The sequence below is a fragment of the Salminus brasiliensis genome, chromosome 21, assembly GCF_030463535.1.
Source record: "Salminus brasiliensis chromosome 21, fSalBra1.hap2, whole genome shotgun sequence".
Lineage (NCBI taxonomy): Eukaryota > Metazoa > Chordata > Actinopteri > Characiformes > Bryconidae > Salminus > Salminus brasiliensis.
Genome location: NC_132898.1, coordinates 12,362,556 through 12,389,568, shown reverse-complemented (window position 1 = coordinate 12,389,568; position 27,013 = coordinate 12,362,556). Strand labels below are relative to the sequence as shown.

Here is a 27,013-nt window from a genome sequence, read left to right as displayed (position 1 = left end):
GTGTGGTCTGGTAACAATGTCCGAATCACAAGGGGAACTCTCACATGGAAGAGATGATGTCACTGTGTCTCCCACAGGAAAGCGCCAAACTGTTGGAGCAGAATGTGGAGTTCTTTGGCATCGCTGTGGAAAACCTGCTGTATAGATTTGGAAAGGTAAAGTATTCCTTAAAGCTTTTAGAATGGGATCTATTTTGTGCCACCTTGAATGGAGAGATGGAAAGCAAGATGGAAAGATGGATGGACACTGATAGGCAAATAGATACAGGACAGACAGCGGGCTATGCAGATTGATTGTGAGATGAAAGAATGGGAGAAGAGGAGATGGAAGTAGAGATAGAGGGGCAAAATGGATGGGTGATCGAGAGATTGATGGACAGAGACGTGAGTGGATTGAAGGATAAATCTATAGATGGATGGACGATATACACCGATCAGCCATAACATTATTGCCACCTCCTTGATCCTGCACTCACTGTCCATATAGCCGGTAAGCTCCTCTTACCTTCTATAATTACGAACGTTAGTCCATCTGTTTCTTTGCATATCTTGTTAGCCTCCTTTTACCCTGTTCGTCAGTGGTCAGGACCCCACAGGACAACCACAGAGCAGGTATTCTTTGGGTGAATAGTCATTCTCGGCACTGCAGTGATACTAACGTGGTGGTGGTGTGTTTGGTGGGTTTTGCGCTGGTGAGTGCATTTTAAACAAAACACAGAAATATCCAGCCAACACCATCCTGTGACCACTGATTAAGGACTAGAGGATGGCCAACACAAACTGTTTCTGACTTTACTTCTACAAGGTGGACCAACTAGGTAGGAGTGTCTAATGGAGTGGACAGTGAGTGGACAGACAGTGCTTACAATCTCCAGCAGCACTGCTGTGTCTCGGAGTGTATAAATCACATGTACATTGTCGCAATCATGTGAAGACCTTGTATTTCCAAAACAGCAACTTTGCATGAGAAGGAAAAAAACTCAGGTTTCAATAAGAGTCAATGTAAAAAGAACCTTTTGTATCATTTGTATTGATATTTTAACACAATGTAATAAAACAACTGCCAAATTCACATTATAAGATCTGTGTAGGAGCCTGTAACAGTTTAAAAAGACACTTAAAAGAGAACTCGCCACCTGTATTGCAACGCCAAAGTACACTGCTGTCTGTCCTTGATGAGAATTAATTCCTCATTTCTCATCATTTCCTCTACACATTTTTGGAATACCTCCGGAAAAACCATGCTGTGTGTTTAACGTCCCAGAGTGTGTTGCTGGTTGCTGTAGAGAGGTGCAGGCTAATTAGCGTGGGCTTGTAGAGCGCTGGAGGGACTAAGCTAGTCCCTTCTTTCCTGTTGTATAGAGGTAATGCATGGCCTCATGTGTGAGACAGCTGTTTCCCCCTCCTTCTCTTTCTTACACACTCAATCTCTCTCCAGCAAAAATGATGAAGCCCATGCAGTTGTAATCAGGACTAGTAATACGTCCTGGAAAGGCTTCAGATTTCCAAATGGTGTTTTCTTCCTCTGTAATTTTGCCACAGTTCATCTTTGTTTTTATGTGAAGGAAACATTTAAAATGAAATGAATCTTTCTGCGGCAAGACTCCCATCTGCACTCTGCATGGCAAGTTCAAAGAGACTTCTCGAAGCTTCTCGAAAATGTGCACGTTTTAGAAATGTTAAGTTATCGTGATGTGTTTTGTTGACAAGAAAAACACTTGTGCTCTGAAACCTGTCAAGCACAATACCTCATTCTTGCCTTACTGTTAATTTATAAAATATTGTGGCTGTTGTCAAGATATTTTAACTTTTAACACTTTTACAAAATGAATGGGCCAATAGAAATAGTCCAGAATGACCTGAAATACAATATTCGTACATTTCCGCACATTAAAATTAAGAATGTTGTTTCCTTATCCTATAAAGTCAACATTGGCAGAATGCATGTAGACTTGTGTTTTATTGGTGCCTTTCATGTGTTTCATGCTGGTCAGCTTTGTGTTTTAGAATATTGCAGATGAGCAGCTGTTGTTGAAGAGGGTTGCTGATGTGCTCATTAACCTGTATGCAATGACTGCCACCCTGTCCCGAGCCAGCCGCTCCATCAGCATTGGCCTGCGCAACCATGACCTTGAGGTAATCGACCTGCATTGCAAACATGATATACCCTACAGCTTTTCTACATGTCAACCCCAGAACTTCTATACCAAGCTCTAAGAATTTCAACCCCAGTACGTCAAAACAACACTTTACCCTAAAGTTTCTTAACCCCCGGTACATCTGGAACCAACCTATACTCTAAAGCATTTTAACCTAAGCGTCTAAACCAAGCTTTACTCCAAAGAATTTCAATGCCAATATGGCTAAACCAAACTTTTACTCTAAAAACTTTCAATGTTTGTGTCTAAAATAAAGCTTTACCTCAAAACGTTTCAACCAAGCTCTTAAAGCCTGTCTTTACTGAGGTCATAAGGTTATCCACACCAGCTAAAGACAGGAGAGACTAAACCAAGAAATCTTTGTTTTGAAAAACCTAACAGCAGAAATCAAAGAGTCTCTTTCTACTAGTTGGATGGAAAGATTAATGAATAAAGGAAGGACGCAAGGGATGGAAGTCAAGCAAACAAAGGAAGGAAAGGAAGTAAAGGTTAGGATAAACACTTGGTGATAGAGTAAATAGAGAGTTGTTGATTCTATTCTGAATTCTACGTGGAGATGGAAGTCTATTTCTGTGAATGCCACTGTAAGGGGAAACCGTATGATGTTTCTTTACAAAGAAAAGAATAATGGTCTCACACTGAGCTAGTAGAGCTTCAGGAAGTGTGTTGAGTTTGGAATGATATCGGATGTGCAGCGTTCCTTTGTTAGTCTGTTTCAATTTTGCTTGAAGAATATAGATGCTTTTGAGAATAGTTTCAGTGCCAAGCTCTGATCAGCTGAGCCACATTTGACACCTTAAATTTATATATGTACATGTCGCATGCATCAGTAGAATTCTGGATTAATGCATTAAATGGTTCATCCTTCCGTCCATCATTAAGAACTGAAAAATACCTTGCCTTTTTGGAGTGGGATGTAACAGATATAAACTACATATAGTAAATGTATTCACTACTCTATTTACTCCATATATAGATACCAAGTTGCACAAATAGCCAGTTCTTAAATTTTAGTTTTTGTGATATTAGCCATAAAAAGGCTTTTACATGTCTATTTATTTAGCCGGCATCCAGCCCCAACCATTTACACAAAAGTTATAAGGAATGTTTTACCGAAGCCAGTGAGAGCATATGTCCGTATTAAATGCACATGGGGGAAAAGAAAATGAGACCAGGTTGATTATGTATGGCCATTAAAGTGGTCATGTTCAAATGAACTCAATGATGTTTATAGTACATAAAACCACACATCATAACGTCATGAGTTGTTTAATCTAGGTCCTTTACACTGTTGATACAGTGCAAAGAATAATCTTTCATTGTTATATGTTTTGGCAACCATAGCTACAGTTAACAAACTATATTTTTTGGATAAATCTTCAAATGTCTTTTCTTGCTTTTTTTTATTACGCTTATTTAAATTAAACATTACTTTGCCATTGCAAATTGTTTATTATTGTTTAATATAGTTTAATTGAAACTAAACAGTCAAAAGGAACAGTTTACCTAAAATCTCAAACATGATTTAGTACTTGCCCCACATGCAGTCAACCAGCCAAGACATGTTAGGTAAGTGATGTGTGATTGCTACATTGCAACATTGCTAACTAACACTGGATTTTGGCTGTTACAAATCTTATCTCTCTTATATACTCCAAAAACCTCTGATCCCGCTCAAAAAACTTTTTCCAGTCAGTTTTTATTTGTTTAATGTAGAGATTTGCAATTGTTTTACGTACAGTAACCGAAACCACTTTTACCTCAGCACTATATATGATATCATTACGCATTTTAAACTACGATCCATAATAGCATAATAAAAGCGTAATAGTACTACTATGTGCGATGCAGCCTATCAATACTTTTACATTAATGCAAATGAAACACACACACGCACTCATTTACTTAATCTTTTTAATAATCTCAAGCACACAAAACGCACACACAGAAGGCGAGAGAGAAACCTCACTTATTACAACCTCAGTAATTTGGTACAATTACTAGAGAACAGGAATACTGGTTATTTGCATGTTGTGACAGAACTTTGTACTTTGTGCATGAGGTGACTCATGCACACTGATATCTGAGCTAAGCAGGAGGGGGCGCTGCTGAGGCTGAACTGGCCACTTTGAAACTAAGTGATATAATTTTAACACTACAGGTGTACTTTATATTAAACTAATGCTTTTCTAAATAAAGAGTTGAGGGTATGGGGACTCTTTAAATAAGGTTCATCTGTGCTGCTGTACACACATATATATATTTATTTATTTATTTATTTATTTATTTTTTACTTGTATAGCTCTTGAGCTTTTATAGCCACAAATTGAGATTTGTATTGTTTTATTGACCATGTTAGCAGCTTTAGCCTAGAATAGCCTGTTGTATACTAAAGAAGCACAAATCAGATATTAAAAATTGAAAACAGATCTTGGCTTATGAAATTGGGGGAAGTGTTCAGTCATGTCAGGTTTATTTATTTATGTATACATTTATAAATTAATTAATTCATTTGGCCACCTACCTTTTTTATTATATTTTATGTTTTCCTCATTTACATGATGTGATCCTTTTTTACATTGTAGGTGCTGCTCACAAACACTTTTTGCACAGAAGCTTTCTTCAGAAACAACTTTTGGATAGTACAGCTGCAGAAAGGTGAGTACCAGCAAAACAGTATTTGGCACCAGCCTTGGTGAGTTTTATATTGCTTGCAATACAAGAGCACAAGCATGTGAAGATGAGTTTCTTCCTTGACTTCTACAAACCATCACTTAACACAGTCACTCAACAAATGTATGCTCTCACCATACTGTTCCAGTTACCTTAAACTCTCTTGTTTTCAGTTCTGAGTGAATTGGTTCTGAATTTATGGGAATTGGAATTAGTTGGAAAAATAGGATTCATTTTAGGAACAAGATCACACTATCATCAATATTCCGTTTTTTTTTTTGTTTTGTTTTTTTAACAGGAATAAACGGGTAATTATGGGAATTAATGGGAATTAATGGCACATTGAGAGCATATTGAGACCACACCCCCTGCATGCACTGTTTATTCCTCCATCACATGTACAGCATATGTTCAGATGATTTCTAGAAACCTGACACTCACCACTACTGAAAGCACACATTTGGACAAAGTATTTTTTTGGACAAAGATTTGACGAGCTTCATATTTTTATTGACAGTAATGGAACTTAAACATTTATGCAACTATTAAATCAAGGTGGAATTTCACAGTTGCTATCTGGAAAATCAGAAAAGCTTAATGAGCAATTTAATTTGAGGCTAGTTTACCAAGGCTAGCAGGCTAGCAAGTGGTTAGCTTACCAAGACTAGCATAGGCTTTTTTTTTGCCTACCTAGGTTTTCCACAAGCTAGTGGTGAGTGTTTGATTTCTAGGACATGGGCTGTAATGTGATGGAGGACTGGACAGTAAATGCAGGGGGTGTGGTCTCAATAGCCCTTCAGTGTGTAATGTGCCATGTGCCTGGGATTTTGCTATTCAACTGTTTTGGTATCATATCTAATTATTTTAGCCAAGATTATGCGTCAATATATTTTTACCAACTATATGTGAGTTTCTCACCTTTGACTTTGAATGTTCCCATTAATTCTGGTTAATTCCCATGGTAAATTAAAAAAATAACTTTAAAAATTCCCTTAATTTTGCAACCCTAGCCCTGCATAGGATGTTTTTGTTCAGTCATTTTACTTTTTCTTTTTTTTTTTTGTATTTATTAATTTATTAATTTATTTGGAAGAATACAAAACTGTTAATGACTCATTTACCAATATAATAAATAGTGGCAGCCCTACATACAAAAATAATTAAATAACTGAATCTGTGCATTCAGATCTGAGATTACTTAATGAAACTTTGTATTTCTTCCAGGTCACCAAGAGAACACTGATGACCACAATAAGAAGATTGCCCAGATGATCCTGGAAAAGCGGGCGTTTGCCTGCTCAGACGCTCTTGATAGAACATTTTAAGATGTCTCTTCTGAGATGTGACTGTTTCCTGTTTAATGATTGGATTTTGGGATCCAGTCCTCAGCCATTATTAACTGGGTTTTATCAGCAATGTTAGAAGACCTTGTTTCACACTGATCTAGTCTCACTTCTTAAACAAATACTGCAGCATTTTCAACTTAACCTCTACCTCCTGCGTGGTCGATTACAACAGACAACAATTTATACACTTGTTGACTAGAAACTTGCTTACAATGAAAGTCAGTGGACACTTGCATCAGTTCTGTGCTCACAGGAACAGTTGATCTATCAAGACACAACCTTTAATGAGAAAGTTTAGCAACTTTACACTATAGCCATTTAGTTGCATGTTTACCATTATCACCATATAAAAGCCAAAGTAATTGGACATTCTGGAGCAGCCACGCATGAGTCTGAAGTCACCATGCCCAGTGCTGTCCTGTAGCTAGAGGGGTATAAATGGTTTGTGGAGCAGTGAGGCAGAACTTGCTGGCGCTCCAGCCAGTACCACTGGAACATGTTGATCTAGAGTGATCTAGAACTGGTCATCCATTATCAGACTAAGGCTCTCAGCGGCAAATGCCATCAAATTCTCACAGCAGTGTTTTGGAATCTAGTGTAAGGCCTTTGCAGAAGAGTACAGGCTGTTACAACCATTAAAAAGGCCAACACAAGTAGTTAATATGGGTCTGTCTTTCTCTTACTGCAACGAAGGGCAAACAAAGTCCTTATCATTAACGTTGATTTTAAAAGCAACTCTGGAGGAGCGGGTGTCTACAGACTTACCACAGACACACTCAGTAAATGCTCCGTCATCTCCAAACATGTGTGTTGTGACAACAGCTGTAGTTTCAAATGTGTGTTCTGTAGTCACACATTTCAAATGTTCCTTCATGGAAATGACCGACTGCCCATTGACTGTTGTTATATGTGAGTTTGAGGTCAGCGGGTTCAATGGGTTATTTTTCAACAATACTTATATGGCAGAGACAGGCACATTTAATGCATTTAATCATAAAAAGGTAATTTGTTAATTTAATTGTGTATATCATTTACTACCTTTAGTTCATTAAACTGATTGAATGGTCTGTTTAAATACTGAGCTTATATCTCTGTATCTTAAGGTACAATCCAGGTGACCTTTAATTACTGAAATGGTTAATTTTCTATTGCTTTATCTGATTAGGTGTCCTAAAGTAGCACCACAGTGCTCCCTAATACACACTCACTCTGAAAGTGAAGCTGTTCCCAGAGACCTTTTAATGCACAGTTAAGCTGTTGGTTTGTGTGATATTGGGTGGTCTGATGTGATCTTGGTCATATGGGGACGTTTCTGAAAGATGTGCAGTTGTTTCTCTTCATCTGTAAGAGGCAGAGCAGCTCGCTTGTGCTGAAAGGAATGAGGTCTCCAGTAGCATCTGTAAAAGCAGGAATTGGAGGTAATTAGTAAAATTGGAGGAATGGGAATCTAAAGCTGTACCATCTTTACTCACCCAAAGTAGGGCAGGCTGTGTTGGACTCTCTGTGATGTGTCAGATTTTGTGTGCACTTGAGAGCTGGAGTCTCTCTCTCTGCTGGATTTGTCCGGTAGCTGAGCCACAGGAAATGCTTGCACAGGCTGGGAATACACACTTTTACTGCTTATTCTAATGTTTCACAATTGGTTAAAAAGGTTAAATGATGGAATGATTAAGAACAGTTTTTTACTGTCCCTTTTCTGTATGCATCTCTTTAAAGGATCAGTTTAAACAACCATTACTTGTTAGCTACATTATCCTTGTAGCTCCAGTTGTTTTTATATTATTACACTTGCTTTAAATTGTTAAAGCATCATTATGTAGCATATTTCCCTTAAAATATCCGCTTCAGATATTGATGCACTGTGATGCCCCACTGGCTTGTATCAGTTGAGCACTTTCGCTATGTAAGCAGACAATTCTCGAATAATGTAGTAATTTCAGAAATGTGTTTTCTGACAGTCTGACAGTTACATACAGTCTACAGTGTCTTATACGGACTATGGGCATACCATCAATTTACTGTATACCCACGCATAAACACTTTGCTTAGCCAAGTAATTGGGTTTATTGTTGCAAACAATGACTGAAGAAAACATGGATTCCATTCCCTTCCGTTTTACTGAAATGAAGCCAAAATTGTTCACCATATCAAATTTGTAAACAGAGCCTGTGCAGTAGAGATCAAAGGCAGAGCCAGGCTTGCCTATTTATTTGGTAGGCCTCCTTCTCCCAGACCAAGCTTCTCAGACGCTCTTCACGGAGTTTACAGGGCAGTGTGAATGACCAGAAGCAAAGTGGATTTTTCTGCTGGATACCCAGTTTGTCCAATAAGTGGAATGTTTTGACAGTAAAATGCAGTTTTATATATTTTATTCTGAAATACTTTACATTTCCATTAAATTACTCTACCGTGTAATTAAGCACTTATGAAATGATAAATAATAGCATGATTAACTAGTTGCCTGACAGCTCGATTACTACTCAACTATTCCACTAAACAGAAAGGTCTTGGTCTGTTTTACCCAAGGCTGTCAAGCACTTTTTGTTCCTTCTGATGGAGCAAAATAAGGTTTTAAAAACTGATTTCTGGAGAAGGAATAAAAATGTGGCAACATTAGCACAGGGAAGACTAACTGTTGGAATTAGACACTGGCGATGGAAACTGGAAAAAAATGAGATGGAAAATGGCTTGTTTGCTCACTGAAACATAGGGGGATGGGCAGAGCCAGATGAGGCTCTAGACCTGTGGTGGCTTGGCTTTTGGGAGACTTGGTGCTTTCCATGCTTTCTACCATCATTGGTTGCTGATGATCATTTGCAGTGTAAATACAGTAGGTGACGGCAGTGACGAAAATGAAAAGCTTCTGTTCATAAACCTTTACCTTCAGTATCCTCCATTCGCTCCTCAGAGATGGCTTCATAGGCTTGTCCTTCAGCAGGTCCTGTAGTTTATCCAGACCATCTTGTCTCATATGGCACTTAAACTCTGGGACTCGTCTGCTACCTTCAGAGTCTTTAGTGGGTAAGATCTTCTTGAGCCATCTGCTGTACTGAGCATTTGCGGTCTGGAGCTGCTCCTGTCGCAGAGACTCTCCTAGAAGAACCCCATGTTCAGCAGTGAACATTACCTGTACTGTAGGAGCAGTCTGGCAAATGCTCTCCCTTTCTTCAAACATAACTCACTTACCAAGGTGTGTGTGTGTGTGTGTGTGTGTTCCAAAGATTTTATCACTTTCAAACAGTTAAAAAACATAGCTAAAAGTGGTAGTAGTGTAGTCTGAATTTTGTGTTTATCTGGATGGTCAATTAATTTATTTTTAAAGCGTCAGGAAACCATTAGTTGGAGGGCTGGTGATGCCACAGCGTCTGGGGTGGTCAAACTGCTTTGTGGGGTTTAATTATTGTACATAGTTTCCAATTTTCATTTTCCCCCCATTTGAACTGGCCTTTATTCATATTTTGTCTGCTCTTAGAAATGTACATCAGTAAGCCGAAACATTAAGCCACCAAAACAGCTCACTCTAAAAGACCTATGGTATAGAAGGTACTCTGACATCCATCTAATGTTACTCTCAGATCCTTCAACTCCTGTCAGTTGCAAGGTGATTCCAGCACACCCCATAGCTAACAGTGCACACACCCGGCCATGCCAGTGATTTAAAAGAAAACAGGACTCATCGGACCAGACAACCTTCTTCAGTTCCTCAGAAGTCCGGTACAGACACTTATGTGCCCACTGCAGGCACTTTTGACAGTGGAGAAGGGTCTGCAGCTATGCAGCAGGGAAAATCAATATGTGATGTTACCATCTTACAACTACACCAACCTCTGGGCAATTAAATTATCTGTCTTTGGAAAAAAATCGAATTCAAATAATTAAGTCAATATATACAGCTGGCTTTATGTGTGGCGGTGGAGGCAGGTGCTTGATTACATTGTATATGTTAGGAGAAGACCTGGCAATCTGGTGTAACTGAACATCACTAATCTAAAGATAAATGGAAGAACATACCCCCCAACAAAAAAAGACCTGTTTGTAAGTGGTTTAAGTGTTTACCTGACAGGTAAATGGAGACTGGGGGCTCTGGGCTAAAAACAGCATGGGGTTTTGCATAAAGCTGAAAGTCCTCATGGTGCTGACTCCATGGCCACCTGGACCTGTTCAGGGTTGCACTCAGCGTGTTCCTGTGGAGGAGGTTTTCTTTCCAGGGCTGGAAACGGAGAACAAAATTTGACTGTAAAATTACATTTAAGGAATTTAACAACACAGTTTAAGGCCACCGTGTAAAGATCTAGGCATGTGAGCAACATCATTTTATATACCCCACTCGAATGTATAGAAGCAAACTTCAGACACTAACCATGTCTTGGCTGTTACATTTGAGGTAAGGTGGACATTCTGAACGTTTGAACTATTCCTTTTGTAATGTTTGCATTCAGCTATGTTCAGTCTTTTAGGAGGGACAGCTTACTAGAAACAGCAAGGTAAGTCAGATATTCACATATAGTCACATATTTGGGAGGTTGGCTCATGCCCCTTTGGGAGACAGTAAATTATAGGCTGGTACATCAAATAAATCTGGTGCCTCTAAGAAGCTTCAGTGTCTGGTTAACCCTCTGCAGCTAGCAATCAATCGGCATTAGCTATGTCACATTACTGGCAACCAGATACCCACTTAAGCTCAGAGGCTCTCTAGAGAGGTGGATCTGGTAGGGAAACTGCACTAAAACTCTATCTTCTTGCACAAGCGCTCAAGAATGCCCATAAAAAGCAGTTTCTTCTCATGAGGAACACCGTTGGGATGAAACCTGACTCTCGTAGGGTAATGATGGACATGCCTGACCATTATAGCACCTTTTTCAGCTCCTCCACCCGTGCCTCATCTGGTCGTTTGGGGTGTACATTGGACTCGATGCTACTCCTGAAGCCGGGATAAATAAAGCCATCACAGGTTCTCCATGCAGCACGACTCTTGAGCTCTGAGGCTTTCAACGCAGCCTCCATATCAACAGGATCAACCGTGAAGGAGTGGTAGTTCTGGTTATAGGAGAACCTACAAGCTGGCACCTAGAAGCAACAAGACCGTAAGTTAGGTCAGGATGTTGGATGATCACCCACCTCATTCCCAACTCTCCAATTCATCCCAAATGTAGTGGACAGAGCACCGTCATTCCAGAGACCACAGTACCAATGCTCCACAGTTTAATGCTGGAGGGCTTTATACCCCTCCAGCTCACACCTTGCATTGGGCATAAAGTGAGTAGAGACCACTGTCCCCTGCAATCCAATCGCTACATGGGACGAATTTTGCCATTTCACTCATTACACTGCAGTTATTACTGGTGTGTTGTAGAATGTGTCTTGGAGAGACTGATGTATCAACACATGCGGCTCAAACGTGTCTCAGATCAGTTCCTGAGGTGGTTTGAGTGATCGGATTTGTATGTGTTGTAAATGAGTCTTGGGTGCGTTTACACTTGCATTTGTATGTGGCTTGTTCTTATGCAGATACAATCCTAGCACTCAATACAGATCAAATGACCAGGTATACGTGACGCCTTTATTTTTGATTCACTGACCTTTGCCATCTCTTTACGTAGTAGCTCATGGGCCAAAGCAGTGCAATTCATTTTCTGAACACTGTAGTTGTGGGCAGGCTGACCATCGTCCACTTTCGCCACAAACACCTTTGGCTTTTGCCTCTGTAAAACCCTGCTTGCTTTGTGGACTTCCTCAATGTTTGCCTGAAACACATGATTTTGGCAGTCAGACCTATTTCTGTTCTTTTTAAAATACTATTATTGTGAGCTTTGTTTTTCAACATCATCACTTATACCTGAACAAAGTTCTTTGTGTATGGCCCTTGATCAGCTTGAGACTGTTTCCACTCCAGATATTCTTCATTGAAGGTGTTGAGAAGAGTGTGTGTCTTCCTCTGCGAGACACGCTGATATGAACTGTCCTGTGAATCTTTGATGTCCACCTCCATCTCCATTCCTTTTTTAGGAACAATTCCAAACTCCTGCTTTAAGCTGAAAATCATCTTGGCTGATGGAAACAGGTCATTCTGCACCACTTCTTCGAGCGTCTTCACTCGAGAGAGATGGTTTATTCTAAGGCACAGAGAATAAAAATAGGACAGTGAATGTGGCGCACTGTGCTTAAGTCTTAATAAAAAGGAAAGAAAATAGAAACAGTAATTAATAAACAAACAACAAAAATCAATACAAATATATTAACAAAATGAGATAAAATAAAAGAAGGTAAATAAAACGTTCAGAGTTTTGATAAAAATGTTTACATGCCTTTACTGTAATTCAACATTTACCAGAAAATCAAACATTATACAACTTCATACTATATATACTTCATATATAGCTTTTGCTTTGTGTGGCCATACCGTAAAAGGGCCTGGAGGCAGGTGTATGGGAGCATATCTCTGACGTACACCAGCGGCTCCTTCAGGATGGTGTTAAGTGGATGGTGGAGATACAGCGGATTGAACCCCATGTCCAAAGTGTCATAGAGCCTCTTCGAGAAGCTCAGGCTTGAGTTATAAAGAACATCGACCTCCTTCTTCACGTCATCATCCAGCCTGTAAAATACCATGTCAGCAGGAGCTGGTAGTCACTGCTACACTTTCAGAAGCTACACCCAAATAAGAACACAGTTTTTAAGGTGCCCATGACCCTGTCACCGGTTCACCAGTTGTATTTCTTTGGTTTTTTTGTACATTTATTTTGGTAGGTACTGACTGCATCCCAGACACACCCACATGCTCTGACCCAGTCATCTAGCCATCACAATTTGACCCTTGCCAAAGTGGCTCAGATACCAATCATTTTTTCCTGCTTTTAACACATCTGCACCTTCAAGAACTGACTGTTCACTTGCTGTCTAATGTATCCCATCCCTTGACAGATACCACTGCAGATGAATATGATGTTTTTCACTTCACCTGTCAGATTCGATGAGATTTGATCTTATGGCCTATCGTATATGCTTCTTTCTAACAAAACATGTAGTAAACCATGTTAGTGATCTAGAATTGGAAATATCAGTAATATTCTCAGCATAAGCATACTGTGATGTGATTTATCAATAAATACTGTCATATTGTTTCAGCCCAAGTTATCAAGAGATTACTAGTTGTCTGGTAGAAAACCTTTACATTTCATAAGAAAACCATAACATGAACCAAGTTCAGTCAAGGTTCACCTGGAGAACTATTAGGATGTGATAAAAACCCATGAGGGACACAAAAACAGCACTACTGACCCCTAGACACCATTACAAAACCACCAGTAACAAAAAAAAACTTTTAATGGTAACCATGACTGGACCTTACTCGTCAATATCGTTCTAAGAATGTTCTCATTAAGTCCCAGCAAAATGTCTATGGAACAAATCCCAAATATGTAAATAAGAAGATTGGAGCTCTTTGAGCATCTATTGGAAAACTGCCTAAGTGTTTTTTTTTTCTTAGGAACGATTTAAGTTTCTTCCTAAGGCCCATTGTTTTCTGCAGGATGTGGCAGTATTTCCTCTTAACATCTGTAAACCTGCAGTGCATTTTAGGAGCCCAAGAAGTTAAAAATTAAATATCATTCTTTTTTTTCTTTTTTTATACTTATTTGTAAAAAGGATGAAAACTATGCCAACTGGCCCCACTATACAGACAGGGGGACAAAATTCAGACAAGAAAGATTTTTTAGATTTAAGTAATGGTATCTTACCCTATAAGTACTGTCTCCCAGAGCTGTTGAATAGCTTGTTCTTTCAGTCCCTCGAGAATGAAAAGGTGCAGAGATCTGTCCAGCATATGGAACCCTGTTAGAACGTTCAGCTTTTTGTCCGCTCTTTCTTTGGCGTTCATTCTGTAAGTGCTCAGGGCTTTTTGAGCAGTTTCCTCAGAATAAGAGTCCAGCTGGAAAGCTGCTGCATTCACTCGTAGAATCACTGACCTCAGTTTAGTCCTGACGGAAACGTTATCGTAGTTAAAGATGTAAACAATCCGGCCAAAGGGACAGGGATCTTCACTTTGGTCAGGCTCAGGAACTAGCAGCTTTGCTATTTCCACCTTCACCCTGAGCTTTGAGTTGGCTTCAATGTAGTGACCCATGGGCATAAAGTTGTCTTCAGACACATACAGAGCATCTGCTTTCTCAGGTAGCTTTCCTTCCCAGTCGCTCTTATCAAGTGCCGCCCTTTGCCCTCTTATAGGTAAGCTGAGATTCATGCACCTGTGTCCTCTAAGAAGATCAGAGAGATTCAGCTTGGCGACCCCATATGGATGATGCAGCTTACTGATGTGGGTAGTGCGCCTTGTAGTGGCCGAAGCTGCACTAGCTAGTTTGTCATCGCCAAGCTCAGTGCCGAAAATGGCTGGACATGTTGGAGGTTTTTCAGCTTTTCTGTCGTGGTCATGCACTTCAATCTCTATTACTGGACCCCTGAGGGACTCCAGCAGTTCTGCAGTGCTCAGCAGGCCAGTCAGGATCACATTCACATCTCTGAAATAAATCTCAGAGCCATGCTGCTGTCCTTTGGTTCTGTGCACAGGCAAGTTGTGGAATTTATACTGGCAGTACACAGGAAGGCATTTTTGCTGTAAACAGAACATTTTATTATTATTCAAATATTCTTGCTTTCCTTACAATCCTATTTTAAATAAGTGCATTAAATGGTCCTAGATTTCAGCAAGTGCACAGAGTGCAAGCTGTGATTTCTGGACATTAAAACCAACTCCAACCAGATGTCAGTAATTGTGCATCATGGCTAGGCAACCATAGCAAGCGCATAACAACACCATAAAACGACCTGCAACACCGAAACAACACCCTAGCAGCTGCGAGAGATACCATAATTGCCACCTAGCAATACCCTAGCAACCTCTTGGAACACCATAGCATTTAATAACCAGCTAGAAAAACCCTAGCAGCCTCTTGGAACAGCATCCCTTTTCAACCATGAGATTTACTATAGTTACCACCTAATACTGTAATATCCTAGCAATCACCTCCAATATCATTGCAATGATCTAGCAACACACAAGCTATATTGGGAACTGCTTTAGCTGTGGTCTGAACTGACCTCCACACACTCACACAAGCCTCACTCTCACCACTTTACTTCCTAGCACACAGTTTCGCAGGTTTGTGGCTAAATACTACAATTTATTGTTCCACTTCAGTAACTGCAGTGTTAGAGGCTTATATGCCATAAGCTAACAGAGCAGAATAGCTCATATGTCAAAGTATGTTTTACATATTACTTTGCATGCTGTGTTTATGCTGCACTGTCCTGTCTGTTTGCTGACCAATATCCTTCAGAATGACCATATTTATAGTATAGTTTCTTTGCTCTGTGTTTGTACATTTGCACTGTATGTAGTCTTGTCTAGTGCTCTGTTGTTTTCTGTTTATGATCCTAGAGGAGTGGTATTTTGCTCCACTGTGTACTTGTATACGGCTGAAACAACTAATAAAGCATGTGAGCATCTGAGTGTTGATGTGATGCGAGGAAATGTGTTTCTCTTCACAGAATGTAAATGGAAATAAGTAACCATGTAGACAATAAACTATGCAATACAATTATGTACAGCAAAATGACAGAGCAGTCACAAGACCACTGAGTAAATGAGCAATTACAGGATAATGAAACAAATTACCTGAAGTACGTTAAAGGGAACAGGAGATGATGGCAGAGAGGAAGCAGACAGAATGGTGATGACCAGTGGGTTGAGCTTAGCTTTCAGTTGTTCAGACATAAGCGGCTGATCAAGAATGATGCCGCAGAAACCTTCACACACTTGCCCAGAGCGGGACACAAAGCAGCCCGTCAGTGACCTGTCCCCTGACACATGACAACAAAGAGCACTGTTAAAGACCTCTGTCTTCACTTTAGTGGATATTTACAGTTTGCATTACATCATCAAGTATTTCTGTGAATAAAAGCAGCCTATTTTTACAATATTTAGACAATCTTTTGAACTATGAACTTAAAATGTTTATTTTTAAAGCTTTTATTAATCCTGCAATTAGAAAATCCAGAGTGAATTTTAAAAAGGAATATATGAAATTTGAGTTACAGAGTTATGGAATTAAAATGTCAGCACTCTGAAAGGCCATTAGGGATTAACTTCTTTAAACACTTCATTACTATTATAATTTACATCCTTTCATAGGCCCTAAAATAGAACTCTGTGGCACTCCACAAAATCTGGTAAACTAAATGTCTATGCAATAAGTTTCACTTTATAAAAACTGAATCATTAACTCAGGGTTTAAGGGCTGGAGGTTTAACACTATTTAACCATTGGAGTATCACTGTAATGATATTCTTATTACTTTTAGAATATGTCACATGACATCCATAAATCAAGATATACATAAAACTCACAAGCATAGTTAGATAGATCAGAGTACAGCATAGCTTTGAAAGTTCAGTGGATATTTTCTCAGGTATATGACATAAACTCCAAATTTGTCCTTTCTACCCATATGACCTCTGTTCATCTTTAGGCTTTATGGCAAGTATGTGTAAAGCCTAAACGAACTAAAGCTAAAATCTATCATTTACTGCTTCCTGTACCACACTATAGATATAAACACACCCTTTCTTAACAAATAATACATTGCCAAACTAATGATAATAATAACAGTACTGTATAAGAGCCTCCACCCTGCTCAGCCCTGCGGCGAAAGTAGCCGTGTGTGATTTGTCTGGCTTCACTTTATGAGAGTGCTTCTGAAATATTTCCCCAAAAAACGAAAGCTTTCATCAGAGGCTCCCGCTGTGGCCCAGAGTAGGACACATCAAAAGCACACACACACGCACACATACACACACACATACTCCAAGCAGCTCAGGCTGGGGCCATACCTCAGCCAATTAGAAGACTCAGAAAGCTGGGTCTGTGGGGCCAGAACAGCAGCCCCCATATACACTCACACACATACTCACACCACACATAAACATTCCCCTCGCTGAGAGGAAACACATGGGAGAGGCCAGAGAGGATGGATTCAGCTGATTGGTCTGTTTGCTGTTGGTGAATGGAAGATATTGATGGTAAAACTTGAAATAAGAAACTGTCAGTGTACATACAACATATTGTCAAAGGTATACAGGCACCTACATTTCCAGAAATAAAGTATTAATGCCAGTATCCTGCACTTATTTCATACTTTATTTTGTCCACTACAGTCTGGGGCTCACTATGATATGTATATCATATGTGATATGTATGAATAGTTATGTAACATAATCTGTTTTAGAGGACCTTTTTGCATTTTAAGAATGAGTGGATGGGGCTAAAACTGCTGTAGGCTGGTAGATCATAGCACTTATTGAAAAGGCAGTCTCCATGTCTGAATTCAAGTAAACATCATTTATCCAGAAGCTGTCAAGCAAATAGAGGCAAACAGCTTCCTCAGGACCCTTACAACGAGATAGGAGTTGAGAAAACATTGAAGTCAGTTATCAATGTTTTCTCAACTCCTACATGTTTCTATAAGCATCACTTAGAGCCATTATCTGCAAGTGAACCAAACATCATTCAACTATCAGCTGGCCTTGCACAAGAGCTCCCTCCACCCAAAAATTCTGAAAGCAGCTTGAAGGTGCGAGCACCATGGTATGGAGCTGGATTGTACTGATGAGAATCCAAATTCTTGAAGGGAAGCTGATTGGAACCCAACAGAACTTAAGTGAAAGAAACTAAAGATTAAGATTCAGCAGGGGGACCACTGATTACGTTCAGTCACATAATAACATTAGTAAAGTCTCAAACAACATTCCAAACCATCCTAAAGGTGTTCAATGCAGTTTCATCACTCCACCTCTTTTTAAAGTTGTTTAGTGGAGCTTCATCGTATACCCATTCGTCTACCCCTCACATAGCTGTTCAATAGATCTTTATCACTTCCCAAAGGGATTTAGTGAGGCTTCATCAATCCACCTCAAGCCAAATGTGAACTTTATCACTTACACCCATCCCAAAGCAAATCTATTATGCAAACTCTTCGCAAAGATTCTAGGTGGAACTTATTTGTGATCTGTTGAGCTTCTCTCCACAACTCAACTTAAATGTGTTCAATAGAGCTTCATCTCCACATCTCATCTTAAAGGTGTTCAACTGAGCTTCATCTCCACAACTCAACTTAAAGATGTTCAACTGAGCTTCATTACCCCAACTCAACTTAAAGGTGTTCAATAGAGCTTCATCTCCACAACTCAACTTAAAGGTGTTCAACTGAGCTTCATTACCCCAACTCAACTTAAAGGTGTTCAACAGACGTTCATTACCCCAACTCAACTTAAAGATGTTCAATAGAGCTTCATCTCCACAACTCAACTTAAAGGTGTTTAACTGAGCTTCATTACCCCAACTCATCTTAAAGATGTTCAACTGAGCTTCATTACCCCAACTCATCTTAAAGGTGTTCAACTGAGCTTCATTACCCCAACTCAACTTAAAGGTGTTCAACAGAAGTTCATTACCCCAACTCAACTTAAAGGTGTTTAACTGAGCTTCATTACCCCAACTCATCTTAAAAATGTTTAACTGAGCTTCATTACCCCAACTCATCTTAAAGATGTTTAACTGAGCTTCATTAACCCAACTCAACTTAAAAGTGTTCAACTGAGCTTCATCTCCACAACTCAACTTTAAGGTGTTCAACTGAGCTTCATCTCCACAACTCAACTTAAAGGTGTTCAACTGAGCTTCATCTCCACAACTCAACTTAAAGGTGTTCAACTGAGCTTCATTAACCCAACTCAACCTAAAAGTGTTTAGTTGGCCAACTCATCCATCATGTCTCCAAATGAGCTTTAGCACTCCAACTTTTCTGAAGGTTCTGAGGCTTCTGAAGTTCACTGGAGCCTCCTTTGCTTGATCCTATCCCTCTAATTAACAAACGCCACTGGGTGTAGTGAGCATCCTATTCTACTGCCAACGCTTTTCTAAGGAGATTACACATTGTAACACCATGTCAGAAATGAAAGGGCTTAATAATATTAATGTACTATTTTTGGACACATCATAGGTCAGCTGGCATACCAAGCATCATACACACATATTTACAGAAAACAGCTGTAGTAGCTACCTGCTAGTAGATACATGGCGCTGAGCTCCACTGAAGCAACACCATTTCTGCGTATCTGTTCCATTTCTGCTGGGTTCTCCTGAGCCAATTTATGAGCAGATTTCTTTTTACATGTCACCAAGCCTTTGTCTTTCAACATAGGTAGAGTAGCTGAGCAAGTGGGGAGAACATAAAACAGTAGTATTTCAGACTTCAGGCTTATGTTGTTAAACAAATAATGTTTCATGGTTAAACTGCAGATTGATTATGAAGAAATAGCGATACATAATACAGTAACTAGTAAGAAATAAATACTGAAGTTATGTAGTTATGTCATCTATCTTGCTATGAGTTAGATGTACATACAGATGGTTGAGGTGTCCTTTTGTCCTTTGGTACAGTGAGATGATGGTTTGTTTGCTGACTTTGACACAACCAAGTTCTTGTCTTGATCCAGAATGGCTTTATGAATGTTGTTTGTAGTCACATCCTCTCCTCTGTATCAGACAGACATTGATTGTCTCAGACACATTTAAAGAAATAACAATAGTAAAAAAATTATAAGGAATAAAACCATTAAAATATAGTAATACCATGTAGGATATTGGTCCTTTTTGTGAGTTTTAGTATTCAGGCAATGCCAAAGCATGTATATTACACAGTTTAGCACATACTATCACTGACAAAAGCAAATGACGATGGGTTTTTTAAAATGCACCACCACGATTATTTTATTCTAAAGCTGAGCCTGAAAAACATTACAATAATAAGAGTGTAATTTAATCTCAATTTTATTTTGTGTCCAAAATTGGTTTAATGTGAAATTGTAGTAATTAATGTATTGCAGAGAAACGTACAGACAAGTTTTTTTTTTTTTTTTTTTTTTTTTTTTTTTTTACAGTGGTGGTTATAGACCCAAGGATAAGACATTTTTTATATATCAGCAATGTCAAGCAAAAACCTCCTATCTCAAGTGTAAAGAACAGGACACAATGTAAACAATAACTGCCAGATTCAAAATATGTAAAAAATGACAAATGCATGCAGCAATGACACGGTTGATAATGTATATATCACTCTATCATAAATCAATGTCTCAGGGTTACAGGAGGGTGTCTGTAATGTATACTACTGTTTACCATTAACAAAGCATTACAGTAGACATCCCGTATGAGGACAGACGGCTTCTCTATACCAACAAATCTCACTACCAATTACAATTTCTGTAAACAATATAGGATAAGAACATAAATGAAAAGCTAAATGAATCAGAAGAGCATTCTTTAACTGCCCTAGCTATCACACACAGGCTCAACATATTGTTGTATTTCTCCAGTTGATCCACTTAAAACCAGATAATCTAAGCTATGAAATGTTACTTTCTTGGTTTGAGTTAGCCTGTTTAGAGTAAAAAGTGCACAATGGTCACTAAAAAAACAGTTATGCTATGACTTTGTTGGGTGAATGGAAGCTACTTTTTGTGTTAAACCTTTGGTTGGTAAGTTCCTCTGTTTCTTGTCCCTTTGATCCACCAGCACTCAGGGCCACAGATGAGAAAGCTTTCTCATTGCTTTCCACTGCAGATAGTTTTGGATGAACTGTGAAAGTTTATGTGGTTTAGAATTAGTTATTGTTTATTTTTATATAACTACTGTTATACAAACACTGGCCACTTTATTAGAAATTCATTGTAGGAAGCAGAATATGTAAGTTTCTAACACATTGTGTGTAACAAATAACAAAAGAGTAAGAGGATGCTTCTTTTATTCATTTACTACAGTAATACCTGTGGCATAGCTGTTGTCCTTTGCTAAGTTTACTCTGTGGAAATTTACTGGCTTTCTGGGTCTTGGGTTTTCTTTCTCATACGCAGCCCTCAGCTTGTAGACCAGGCTCCTTATGTCACCTAGAGAGACAGTTAGTGAACTGTTACTCAAACATCTCCCACAAATTTGATTAAATCTATGGATTTCATTTAATCAATGGAAAAAGGCTCATCCACCATCCAAAGTGTGCGGCCAAGTTAGCTAACTAAGCCAATTGCTAAGGAAGTGTCTTTGTTATTGGTAACTCATTGGATTTTAGAATGGGACTAAACTATACTGTAACACAGAAAACATAGTTGCTAGTTTTTTTCAAGACATTTAAGATTAATCTTCAGACATAGAAAAATGTTCCAATTGTTTAAAAACATTAACCAAACATCAGAATCTGAATCTGAATCAGATTTATTGGCCAAGTATGTTCACACACACAAGGAATTTGTTTCCGGCTGTTAGTCTCTCTAGTATAAACAATATACAGCTACTCTACATATAATTTACAGACAATACTCAATATACAGAGAACAATAGCATACACAGTATACATAGACTAAATGACATTGACAATGATAGGACAGTTTGTGGATGTAGAAACTATCTTCCCTTATCTGCAGCCAGGCAACCTAGGAATAGCGGGACTTCTCAGGTTTCACTAGGTATTTTGCAAACTGCAAACTAATGTAAATGATTGGCCGACTAAACACTTCAGATGTCTGGTTCTCATCACCACTGCTGTAAACAATTCTGAGTTGGTTGATTTTTCTAAATGGTGTAGTTCACATGAAACCACGGTGAATCACATTGTTTATGGCTTTATTAAGAAACATTGCCAGAAACTTTTAAATATAGATGGAATTCCCCTTTAATTAAAGAGCATTATTATCAGTATTCAGCTGAATTGAGTTTCCTGACATTTAATATGTACTTTGGCCACTCTGTAATCATTCACGTGAGGGAATAATCATTACCAAATCTTTCAGCTTCACAGTGCAGGACAGCACCTTTCAGCAGGAAGTTCACACAAGGAAGTCAGTGTATTGCACACTAAAAGGCAACCACTGGTGGAAGATGACTAACACGAAATAATCTACATCATTTTCTATAAAAATGACCAAATTATCCCATAAAAAAGTAATCAACATTTTGTGGATTTTTAGCTTTATTGTAATATATAAAAAAATCTTCTTGGTCAGGGTGGGTCCAGAGCCTACCTAGAAACACTGGGCATAAGGTAGGAATACAGGGAGCCTGTCCACTGTACTTACATCTAGGGGCAATTTAGCTTAGGCCACTTCACCCATTATGTTTTTGGGAAGTGGACACTGGAAGAACACTTGAGTACCCAAACAAAACCCACACACGCAGGGTGAACACACTAAACGCCTCACATATGTTTCACTCCAGTAAATATATCTCAGCCATATCATTAATACCACCTATCTAATATTGAGTAGGTCACCATTATGCCACCACAACAGATCTGACCATTCGAAGGCATGGACTGTACAAGACCTCTGAAGGTGTCCTGTGGTATCTGGCCACCATGAATAGCATCAGTGAGCCTTGGATGCCTATGACCCTGTTGCCCCGTTCACAGGTCCTTTTTTTGGGCCACTTTTAATAAAGGTAAAGGTGCACGTATTTGTCACTGTACTACATACAGCGAAATGTGTCCTCCGCATTTTGTGGTAGTAAATACACAAGTGAACTAGAGGCAGTGAGAACACACACACCCAGAGCGGTGGGCTGCCAACTCCAGCACCCGGTAAGCAGAGAGGATGTAGGGCCTTGCTCAAGGGCCCAACAGTGGCAGCTTGTCAAGCCCGGTTATCGAACCCACAACCCTGTCATCAATAGGTCATCAATCTTTAATATATCCCACCCCTTGACAGATACCACTGTAGAAGTATTTTTCACTTCACCTGTCAGTGGTGCTAATGGTATGCCTGATCAGTGTATATATTTGTGTGTAAATGTTTTTATGTTTGCAAGTCTGCAACTGAGCTTTAGGGTGCAATGAATGCACTTAACCTGCAGCCTAAACACTGCAAGGTTTTGCTTTTTCTCCCACACATTAGCATGTGGAGTAGCGTACCATTAGCCGGTTGTTTATTAAAATTTGGATGTAACGTTCATAACACACTCAGGAAATGCTGTTTAGACAAACAGACAGACAGGATATATAATCATTCTGTTCTAAATGAACTTTCGTGTTTGGAGTTGTGGGCGAACCTGTTTGGTCTGAGTCCTCCGTCTTCTTGTCCAATGGAAGTCTGAAGGCTTTGGGACGGTCATACCTGGCTTTGTTGGACACTCTGTCCTTGGTGTCCCACACCCTGAAGGTGATTTTATGACCCAGCATCTTAACCAGAAGGTCTCTGCTCACATTGAGTTTGACAGACTGATTCCAGCCCAGCCAAAGCTGATCTCCATCCAGCCATGGCTTCAACACCTGTGCACAGGCCAAGAGGGGTATTTATAGTATGTTGTAGTAATATATTTGACCACTGTAATAGTATATCAAAGTCATTACAGCTACATACCCAAAGATGACTTAACATATACTGCTTATCAAAAGTTCGGAGACGCCCTTCTTTTTATGAATTTCTGGGTACTTTTCCATTAAGGAAGAATGAATACATGCAATATTATAAGGAAATTCACGTTCTTAACATACTTTTTAATTAAGTAGGGTTTGTAGCTTCAACAGTCACCTTCTTGTCCATCAAAGTGTGTTCCATGGTATGAAGAGCAGGTTTTTGCATAGACAATGTTTTACAATTTTTTTTCAACTCTTGTTGAAACTTGTTTGGTTCAAATGTGATCTAAACATCTAAAAGGGGATATAGGGGATTGAATCTGTGTGCTTTATCATTATTTTTTAAAGAAGGAATTCTGGCAAAAGTTCCTTAGGTTTTGCAGTTTTGGAAAGATGCTTGAAAGATCCAAGCAGCTTTCCATTTAATAAGCTATATTACTTCAAACACTTTAAAAAGCTACGTGTCTCATTTTTTTGTCCCAGGGACCTTTAGTTACGTCTCCCCTACCCTCGCAAAAAAGAGATGTTCATCACCTAACATGGCGAAGAACTGCCTACTTTGACAGGAACAGGCTGCTTGACTAACATGCAAAATGACCAAACACTTTTTCGGCGTGGCATTTAAGGAACAAGTCAAGGAACCATTTTGGTACTATATAGAACCCTTTTTGCTAGAGCTGAGTGATTGGATAGAAGCAGATACCCACCCCCAGTAGAGAGAAGCCAATTATGCTCTTTTAGAGTCCTGACCACAGCAGGCTGTGGTATCACTGGGGATGAAACTTAGAATCTCCTATTGAAACGGCTGACACTGGCGGTTGCACCATTTAGTCTTCCAGGTTTTAATATGCAGTATATATTTTACCATGATCATTTGTAGTGTATTATGAGTACTTCTGAAGCCTAATAAATTATTTTTAAAAAGATCAAAGCAAATGCTAAGTTTGAAAGGATTATATCTTGATGATTAAGGGCAAAGATATACTGTATGTTAGAAATAAGTGAAAGTGGTTTCAGGGTTGCACACCTTGACAACTTTTAGGGGTGCTTCAATTTGAAACTGTGGAGGAACCCCTTAAGATGCTTTGAGGAACCTTTGAGAAAAGTTTTTTAAAAGAAAAAAAGTTCCTTGAAAGTTCCTCAGAGCACCTCAGGTGCACCTTCCTCCACAGTTTCACATTGAAGAACTTTTAGTTCTTCAACAGAGCAGTAAACAGAGCAGTAAGGCTATTAACTGTTACTCTAAACCTGTTCATCTTTCTGGGTCAGTGACTTACACCTCATACAAAATGCATGTATGTTGAGTGCCATAACAAAAGCAGGTCTGCATGCTGCAGTGACTTTAGTTAATGTATTGTCCATACTCAGTGTTTATATAGAAAGTGGAATATCTATTGCTCTTAATAATTTAAATAAGTTAAATATTTATTTTGAAAGCATTCTGAATAGAAATGATTCACCTGGTTTAAGTCGATTAATGAGCTTTTGTTTTTTTAATATACAACATAGTAGAGTTGTGCAATTAATCGGAAATTAATCAAAACTGACCTCAGAAACTCAAATTGTTGTAATCTTGCCCAAGACGATTATTTCTTTTTGATTTTTTTGTAATTTTAGTAGTACTTTGGAAACAGTGGAAACAGAAAGCTAGCGTACACACTGAAAGAACTGAATGTGTTTTATGTTGTCATCACCAATTTCCACCCAAAATAAGTGAAGTACCACCAAATTTTTTCCAGTTGGATAGCTCAACACACATGGAGGAGCTAACTGCCAATTTCATTACATTAGCCAACAGATGATTGCCCTCAATAGTATCAGGCTAAGAGATGAGAGGAGAAGGAGTCAGTTTTTAGAAGGTTTCATGATTTAAAAAAAAAAACATTCTAGCTGGGGCACATAGCATTTAGCAAAATGGTAATTCACCTCCAAAGACAGACAATTACACTCTCTCGTTAGGTTGACTGGAATTTTTTGCCAAAGCTTCTTCAAACTCACAGCAGCGGCTATACATTTGTTAGAAAAATATGGATATGTCAGCTGACACCAGAGAAGGAAATTTTTCAATAAATTAATAAATAAATCAAGAAGCATGTCTACTTGATTACCTTTGTCTCATTCTCCATGTAGATCTTTGCAGTCATGCCAAACATCACCAGGTCTACCTTGATTGGGGCACTGTTATCAGGTAGTAGATTGTACTCAATGTGGTAATAGCCATAAAGAGGTTTGGGCACCTCCACTAACCCACTGCACAGATCTTTCTTAGTTTTTTCCTTTCCTGTCTCCACTGTGGAAATCAGTTCAGCTTGATCTCCTAAAAAACAAGGCACAAATAATAATACCATTATAAAGTAAAGATTATAATAATAATATTTTACTTGAAAATTGCAGAGATACGCTAAAATCAGTACATAGGCAAAAACAGTATATAGATAAAACAGTAGTAGCAGCTTGAACTGTGCATTTTTTCTAAATTATAATACAAAATTTAAACAATTCAACATGAAGCATGTGTATGATCATTTAAGCCATTTGCACAATGTTGGTCGTGTATAAGCTTCTATTACTTGTTGACTACATAAGACTAAGAAACAAACTTTAGACATCAAATGTGTCTGACTTGTTTGACTACATCTGGAGTAAAGGGGGGATTGGTGGAGTTGTGTGCATTTGATTTTTTGCTAAACTTTAAATTGAATTCTGACTAAATGCAGATGTGAAAGGTTTTTAGTGCGAAAGGTGAAAAGTGCATACTTCTAGGTAGAGCCAAGGCGAGGCTGATGGTGCAGATGACCGTGTGACCTGGCTTAGGGCTGGCCTCCATTCTTGTTTGCCCATCTAGGTCTCTCTGGTCACTTTCAGCGCCCAGGATGGCACTGATGTCATTATAATTTCTATCATTTTCTGCAACTGGGCATCTGAGGAGGAAGCGTTCCTCATCATCCTCACTCATCATCTGCTCTGTTGAGGCGGCAGAAGTGGCAGGCTCCATTTACTTCAGTTGTATTCCTTGAACAATGAGGTTTTGATAAAAAAAAAATGTAAGAATATAGTTTTGGCCGGTACATAATTAGGACACTTGAAACATTTAGCTTTGTGTACAATGGCTATAAACACTACACAACACCAAAATGATACGTTTATGGGGTGAGATTGTTATTGTTTGTCCTTTAAGAGAAAAGCCCAAATCAGGAGCTAATACAATGCCAACTACATGCTGCACAAGCTTTTCAAACGAGTGAAAACAAGTCAAGGAGCACAAAAGAGAAAGAGATTACCTGCCAGTGAAGGACTGTACTTCATTAATTCCCCGCCATTAATAAAACTCTAAACGATTATTTCATCTTTGATCTCGTTTTGAGAACGCAGAGCTCCTTTGT

At 38.9% G+C, this 27,013-nt stretch overlaps 2 protein-coding genes across 3 annotated transcripts in view; one reads left to right on the top strand and one right to left on the bottom strand.

The window, feature by feature from the left end:
• Positions 1-7,666, top strand: part of acad9 (acyl-CoA dehydrogenase family, member 9) — a 16,876-nt gene extending 9,210 nt beyond the window's left edge. The window contains exons 15-18 of one of the 2 annotated variants that reach the window (XM_072665451.1): positions 78-155; positions 2,007-2,135; positions 4,744-4,816; positions 6,056-7,666. In XM_072665451.1, coding sequence (XP_072521552.1) covers positions 78-155; positions 2,007-2,135; positions 4,744-4,816; positions 6,056-6,156 — 381 coding nt within the window. In that variant the 3' untranslated portion in view covers positions 6,157-7,666. Of the gene's footprint in view, positions 1-77; positions 158-2,006; positions 2,136-4,743; positions 4,817-6,055 lie in introns of those variants that run through there. The other variant, XM_072665453.1, reaches the window with a different exon arrangement.
• cfap92 (cilia and flagella associated protein 92 (putative)) lies at positions 4,085-27,013 on the bottom strand. The gene is made up of 18 exons (XM_072665455.1): positions 26,912-27,013; positions 26,388-26,642; positions 25,739-25,947; positions 23,324-23,543; positions 21,055-21,174; positions 20,758-20,866; positions 19,635-19,765; positions 19,290-19,439; positions 15,848-16,032; positions 13,914-14,785; positions 12,578-12,772; positions 12,014-12,290; positions 11,757-11,921; positions 11,032-11,244; positions 10,234-10,387; positions 9,059-9,270; positions 7,650-7,774; positions 4,085-7,574 (listed from the first exon to the last, which is right to left on the bottom strand). The coding sequence occupies exons 2-18, from the start codon at positions 26,623-26,625 to the stop codon at positions 7,427-7,429; spliced, it is 3,723 nt and encodes a 1,240-aa protein (XP_072521556.1). The 5' UTR covers positions 26,626-26,642; positions 26,912-27,013; the 3' UTR covers positions 4,085-7,426.

Bases quoted from the DNA above. Each gene is read 5' to 3' on its own strand.
- cfap92 (XM_072665455.1), bottom strand. From the start codon at position 26,625: ATGGAGCCTGCCACTTCTGCCGCCTCAACAGAGCAGATGATGAGTGAG. The intron at 16,033-19,289 runs GTAGCTACTACA...GTCATGTGTCAG, and splicing joins CGCCATGTATCTACTAGCAG to GGGACAGGTCACTGACGGGC. The intron at 12,773-13,913 runs GTAAGATACCAT...GGTATTTTACAG, and splicing joins TGGGAGACAGTACTTATAGG to GCTGGATGATGACGTGAAGA.